Raw genomic sequence first — 7,410 nt, 5'->3', positions numbered from 1 at the left:
ATGTAAAATACACAATTATATCGTCAAGAAAATTCTTCTCCCAACACGTCTATGTCGCACAGTCACACGTGCCAAAATTTTGCCCATGCTGAACCCAACGCATTTGGCATCAACATTTGTAATCCGTGATACAGGGAACACTTCATCCAAAATACGTCGAACGGAATCTTACATGAAGGTCTTGACTCCCTGTGTCTGCCACAGTTCTCTTTAGATTATTTAAATGATAATTTAAAATATATTTAAGAACATATGCTTGAGCAAGCAGTCATTCAATAATCTTTTCGTCATAATTCCAGGAACGAAAAAAATAAAAACGATCAGCTCAAAAAGGCATGGAAATATCTGCGAGCGCCTAAGCTCCAGGAATTGTGTTCAATTATTATCAGGATTCTAAGAATCTCAGTCGTATTGGTAAGCTACATGAGTAAAATTCAATCAAAAACTTCAGTGAAATCGAGTAGCGCAAGACTTTATATTACAGACAACACAGGATTTTTTTCTATGTTCGACAGACTTCAATATTTCACACCAAGATTCAATGTTGAATTTAAGAAGCACATCATTTTAGAAATTGTTCTTCTCAGTCAGTTGGTTGCGCCACTGTTAATATCAGTACCAATCGAAGTAGAAGAGATTTATACGACGTTTTCCTACACGAGCGATAATGTATTAATTCTGCCTAATTAGTTATGCCAACACTGGTATTTATACGTCTTGATATATTCTCAATTCCAAGTAAATTCTAAAGAGTTTTTTTTACCAAATTAAGAACCTAGCTACTAGGTGCTGCGCTATCTAAAAGACAAGTATAAAATAACGAGAACCAACCAACGAGAAAGTCCAACCTACCAGCAAAAGCAACACATCAATCCGCACCGATAGTTCAATGTCAGGCTGGAGTGCAGTGAGGCACAGCAAGTTAGGCGCCGTCCGTATAAATGAAAACTTCTCAGTTCGACCGATGAAGTATCATTTTGCCAGCATAGGTTTTCGCTTTCGCGCTATTGGTGGATTGGTTTTAAAGTGACAATAAATATACAGACCGTAAATGTATAATTGAAGTGTAAAAATCACAATTCTAATTGTACTGTGTCCTTAGAAGTACATAGCAATCTTACAGTGGAGTAAGGTTATTGTTCGCGGTCGTAATAAAGTGCTGCACTTCTAAATTTATTTATAACGGAGGCATTTTCCAATTACAAAGAGATGGACGAGTTTAAGTTTAAAGGATTATCTTTCAACGGACAAGGAAGCGTGCAATTAAATGACTCACGCATAGCAAGGTCACACTGTGGTCCACTGAAATGCGTGGAGCTCATTCAATATAAAATGCATACTGTATTATCTGTGCAAAGAAGAATTGTTCAACTTATTCGTAACGCTTACGAGCTAGAAAATAAAACTAAACAATCTACTTCGTATTTTAAAGCTCAGGTAAGCCATGCTAACGTCGCAGGAGTAATCCGGACGCATCAATTTTTTGAGGACCAAGCAGTTGACGGCTGGACGGCTCAAGGTGACGCCTTCTTCACTGCCCTTCGTTAATTAACAGCAAGAAACGAAACAAGAATCTTTGCTGCTCGTGATTTCCCCATGTCACCTCGAATTTGTAGTATTCACTCCATAATAAAATATTATACGTTTATTATAACATGGGGGTGCTTGTAATTGAGAACACGTGAGCATGAACTACTCAGACACCCTTGCTTGGATACTCAGATCCTAACAGAAGTAGAAGCAAAATATTGGAATAATAAAAAATTTAAACATATTTGTTTAAATGCGTGAGCGTAAAAATGGTATTGGTACACAAGCATGAAAGTTGACATTTCTATCCCAAAAACAACAAACATTGGCTTCCGGAATTGAATTTTTGCTTTCAAAATGCATTACTAGTTGAGAGCACAAAAACTGCACTTTATAATATCTCGATTAACGATATTGACTGAAATGCAAATGAGCAAATTTGGATTTTGTAGAAAAGAACGTAACCGAAATGATGTTCTTGTCGACCTGATGCATGGTACGATGAAATAATATCTTGAAATTCACTATTAAAAATCGTCATGTTATTATTTGAAAACAATTCTCTTATATGATAGTTAAATTGACAAACTTAAGACTTTTACATAATATAAAATTAAGCGCATTTTAATTTGCAAGTATGTATGGTGATGGAATAACAGCATACGCATAGATAATATGATAGTATCCGGCGTTGGTGTCGCTTCTGCATGTATACTCACTTTACCTCACTCGCCTCGTAATGAGTAATAATCATTAAAATATTTAAATATTTATTTAAAATATTAACTGGTAATTCATTTATATACCAAAAAAATCTCATATCAGTAAATTTTTTTGTTGTAGAATTCATCTCCGAATCATGAACGAAAAATATTGATGAATATCTTGAGGCCTAATCGTTAATAATCATCAGAGGATCTCCCCAAAAAAAAAAAAAAAATTCAGACCACCATCAAGTGGGGAAATTCAGACGAGGCGTCGGAAAAAGTTAACTGAAATATTTCCTTTCAGAAAATTTGACGGAGTTCGTCCTTTCTCGACCAGCGGTCACGCTGCGTCATACGTTGCGCAAGACCTTCCTAAGTAGCAAATGTTAGATGATTTACGCGCGGAGAAGTTCATGACAGACGAATTACATTGACGGATGGTGTAACTGAAATACGAATAAAATATTAAAGCATACTGACTGAAGAAAATCACCAAGTAAGTCGGTTCACAGATGGACTGATTTAGGTCACGATTATGAAGAACATCCCACAGCCAACCGGAGTTACAGTTCCACGGGATTAATTTACATTAATATTGAAGAACTAATCAGAAATTAAACAATCGATCCTCTTGATCAGACCAGACTGCCAGTGGGCAAATTAGTTCCAATTGGGGTGTACGATGTGGGGTTCATTTTTTAGGTATTAGGACACACAATAGAGTGTTAGTTACCAAGGAAAATTTCCGCTGACATCAAATTTTAACAAATAACCACCTAACTAATTAAGTTAGAGCGTCTAGGTCTCTGATCGGAAAATTGGCATGAGCGAAGAAAGCGTTCCATGGGAGATTATTTGACAAAATTTACAATAAGAAAATTTAATTAATGGAACGAGATTTTAAAATTTTTTCAATGAATATTTAATGGATATTAAATGAAACCAATTAAAAACCCATGCATATGATGCAAATAGGTTTTATTTAATCCAACAAGAAAGACACGTGATTGACGAAATGAGTCAGCGGACAACTTTCCAATTTGACAGGATGAAAGTGTTTTACATAGAACCAATTTAAAAAATAGAAAAGCTTCCCCCATATGTATAATAAAGCAAGCCTTGGGTTGCGCTACACACATGACTTGATCGATGGTCTTTATAGGAGCAGTCTTATGCAACCGCCTCGCTAAACCATTTCTTTTGAAGCCGCGGGTTCTTGAAATCGATTAGGCAACGAAGGTCACATCACAACATAATTCTCTCGGCCAGGATCAACTTATAGCGAAGCTTCCTTGATTTGCGGCGTCATGGAGTCATTGTTCTGACGAGTATATAAAGAGCAAGCAAGCTCACAGCAGGCACTCGCAAGCACAACTCCACATCGACTTCATCATGGTGAGCAATCCTCTCAAGCAGGAGTACTTAGTAAGAAATACATAAATATTTACAAACTTTTTCTTATAAATAATAATTGAAAAGCTCAAAGGGATAAGAATATTGCCTTTTTGAGCACATATACTCATAAATAAAAATTCTTGTGACATTTTTTTAATATGAAACCTCAGGGTTTTCAATATAGTAAGTTAAGTGGAAAGCATCGTAAATTTGAATGAATGTTCGGGTTCATATTTGAGGGTATTTTTGAAATCTGTTAAATACAAACTATGAAAAATTTGATTTCAACTAACATTAAATGTAATATTGCGGAACAGGAACAAATATATATCATAATATATGCATTCTGTAATGAAAAAACCTGAGGCGCATACATGGCGAATATAGTATAAGAAGTATCATGTAACCGAGTTCTGTATAACACATTAACGTGAGCGCGTTAGTTTCTAAAATACGTACGTATGCGCATCGGCATCAGTCTCTAGTTTTCAAGCACAAATGCATGTGAGCATTGATATATTATATTACTTCCTAACACCCATACATGTGTATATTAGGATACAAGTTTCTTACATCAACACGTGTGCGTATCTGTTTTTCACTGTGCCCATCGGTATCTCGACAGAACGCATTCTTGGGCGTAGGGCTTCTGCTGGTGGTGGCGACCACGCTGGTGGCCGCCGGTGGTGGTAAGTCAACCCATAATTAAGCCCAGGTAGGTTAATAAAAATTTTGAGAGTATCGCGAAAAGAAGGAAATGTAATTTTTTATAATAAAGGGTTAGTAAGATAATTTCTCAACCCAAACATAGTAAAAAGGCATTTCTATGTATGTAGCAACTTTATGACTTTCGTGATTTGAATGAGATTTATTTCAAACCTCATTTTCAAATTTAGCGAAGATTTTTTCAGTTAGGTAGATAAGATGTCAACAGTCGCCTTTCCAAAATAATATTTAAAAAATTTATTACTGTCATCATCCATCTTTGAATCCCTGAAATGATTATGAACAAATCCTTGAACAGGTGGATACGGCGGCGGTGGGCATGGTGGAGGTGGCTTTGGTGGTGGTCATGGCGGTGGTGGCTTTGGTGGTGGGAAAGGATTTGGAGGAGGTGGATTCGGCGGGGGAGGAAAAGGTGGATTCGGCGGGGGAGGAAAAGGTGGATTCGGTGGGGGAGGAAAAGGTGGATTCGGTGGTGGTCATGGCGGTGGTGGTTACGGCGGCGGAGGTGGTGGTTTCGGCGGTGGAAAAGGATTTGGAGGCGGCGGAGGACACGGAGGTGGATTCGGTGGTGGTGGATTTGGCAAAGGCGGCGGTGGTCATGGTGGTGGATTCAGCGGAGGCAAGGGAGGATTTGGAGGTGGAGGATTCGGTGGTGGCGGCGGCGGCTTTGGCAAAGGCCATGGCGGTGGTGGATTCGGTGGCGGCCATGGTGGCGGTGAGTACAGTACATGCGATTAAATATTTTATTATAATACTTCAAATTCCCAAAGCTTCCAGTGCTCTTTCTTGCAAAATATTAAAATAAGAAAAGTTCGAACTTTTACCTTCACCAAGAAATTCAGAGTTATTGGTGAAGGCGTTTTCAAATGAGCATTACATTCATTCATATGATAGGAAATTGAAGATAATGTAAAATTAATTTCACACAGAGAATACTTAGTTTATTCTTTTTAATTTTTATTTTGTGAGAGCGTCAACTGACAAAAACGTATCATTCAAATTTTTATACGAGATAAATGTTGTAATTCATTCGCGCTCAATATATCATTTTAGCTGTAATTAATCTAATGAGAAGGTGGCTTAGAACTGACAAAATTCAATTACCTAAATTATAAAATTCTGAAGACTATTTCTTGTTCGTTTATTTTACAGGCGGTTACGGCAAGTAATTGCATCTTGCGCGCCAACAAGGACATCCCACGCAAATCGGATGAACTCGTTAAGAAAGATCATGATATCACCAAGGTTTCATGGCTAATACGAATACAAGTACAGAATGCACAGTAAAACCGACCTTCGCGATAACTTTACTCTAAAAGTTTTTCATTACATCACATCTGAGATAACCGAGTCTGTTGGGGAAAATTTGACGCGAAAATGCCAATTTTTTAGCTGCAACTTTGGATAAGTTTCATGTTCGGCGTAAAAAGTCAAATTTGAGTCAACGGATGATGTAGAAATCTGCAATAAAACCTTGTAGTGAATTAATGAATCTTTGGTGAATGTGATGTCTTGTACTTCCAATACACCACAATAATTTACGAGTTCAGAGCTTTAGGGAGAAAACTCGGCACAACACGACTTCTTGTGATACTTATTAATAATGAAATAAACTTTATGTTTTTAATCTCGTATTTTAAAAAACCCTTGTGTAATGACATTGTCTGCTACTCCGGAGCCCGGTAATATTAACGAGCGGACACGAATTGAAATACAAAATTAAAATTATTTGTAAATTTAGGAACTTCCTAGATGATGAACGCAAAGGTACAAGTTAAGGCGCAGCTGTGGGTCACAAATTTAAATATTAAACAAGCCTCGAAACAGACACCACTCAGTATGCAACAACTACAATCAGCCGTGGAGCTAAAAGCCGACGACTACGCTGAAAGACCGTAAAGCCCCGTCCACACGTTCAAACTTAACGTCAGTCTTGCATGCCATGCCAGGTTTAGGTTTGACCGACAAGACGCAGCGTGTGGACGCTCAAAGTTTGACGTCTTGCATGACAGGTGGGCGGAGTTTGAGGTTTGACAAAGCTGGAAAAGACGGACGGGTGAGACCTTTGGGTTCATGCAAGACTGACGATAAGTTTGAGCGTGTGGACGGGCAACCGACTAATTGGTCAAACTTTTACTCTATCTCAGTCTATATTGATGTTGAGAGCTATGACATTGTTCCTCGCTAGCTCTAGTTTCTCATATCTCAAGATATCCGACACAGGTTTCACGATTTCTTTTGGCGAGTTCATTGAATTATATCGTAGTTTTCATTGTTCGTGGTAAATTCAATCAAAACGCTAGAGTGAAAAGAACAAGAGAGCACTGGCCTATGCGGCATTGATTGCTAAGTGCAAAGAAGTTGACCCTACAGTAAACAAAGACTTTGTAACGAAGAAAATAAACTCGTTATCGAAAAAAATGTGTTAAAATGAAGTCGTCAATGCTCTCTGGTGCTGGTAAGATGCTGTGTATCAACCCTCGTTGTGGTATTTTTTCAACCATTTTCGGGACCACCGCGTACGTTTGCACCGCTTTTTGGTGGCCCAAACTGCGATCACTGCAGCGAGCAGCACTAGCTCCTCCATTGCTGCGAGCGCACAAGACTGAAGGACAGTTTGAACGTGTGGACGCTCGTCAGTCTTCCGTCTTGTCGGTCAAACTTTAGCATGATATGCAAAACTGACTATAAGTTTGAGCGTGTAGATGGGGCTTAAGTCAGGTCAGTGACACGCTGCTTTAAGCTGATAGCGCCGTAAGTACCTAAACAGCCATTAGTGAAGCATGCACGCTCACAAGCACAGTTCTGCATCCGGTCTCGTCTACTACAGCCTAGTCTTTCTGGCCTATTCTACACACGCTTGCCCGACTGACAGCTTCTTGCAGCTAGTGATTGACTCTACCTGCTCGTTTGCCCTGTCACTCCATAACCTGTAGCCAGAGCTGGGCAGCGCTACTTTGAAATGTAGTGGCCGCTACCGCTACATGCTCTAAATGTAGCGGGCGCTACCGCTCCGCTACACCCACTAGTAGATTGTAGCGAGCGCTACCGC

General features: G+C 38.9%; 1 protein-coding gene across 1 annotated transcript; it reads left to right on the top strand.

Annotated features, from left to right (window-relative positions):
* The first annotated feature begins 3,561 nt into the window (after positions 1 to 3,561).
* LOC108672818 (glycine-rich cell wall structural protein 1.0) lies at positions 3,562 to 5,985 on the top strand. The gene is made up of 4 exons (XM_018160559.2): positions 3,562 to 3,632; positions 4,258 to 4,321; positions 4,657 to 5,073; positions 5,511 to 5,985. Exons 1-4 carry the CDS (start codon positions 3,630 to 3,632, stop codon positions 5,525 to 5,527), a joined length of 501 nt encoding a protein of 166 aa, XP_018016048.1. The 5' UTR covers positions 3,562 to 3,629; the 3' UTR covers positions 5,528 to 5,985.
* The last annotated feature ends 1,425 nt before the right edge of the window (positions 5,986 to 7,410 follow it).

The sequence above is a fragment of the Hyalella azteca genome, unplaced genomic scaffold, assembly GCF_000764305.2.
Source record: "Hyalella azteca isolate HAZT.00-mixed unplaced genomic scaffold, Hazt_2.0.2 contig15387, whole genome shotgun sequence".
Taxonomy (NCBI): Eukaryota; Metazoa; Arthropoda; class Malacostraca; order Amphipoda; family Hyalellidae; genus Hyalella; species Hyalella azteca.
This window is presented reverse-complemented; position numbering and strand designations above follow the sequence as displayed.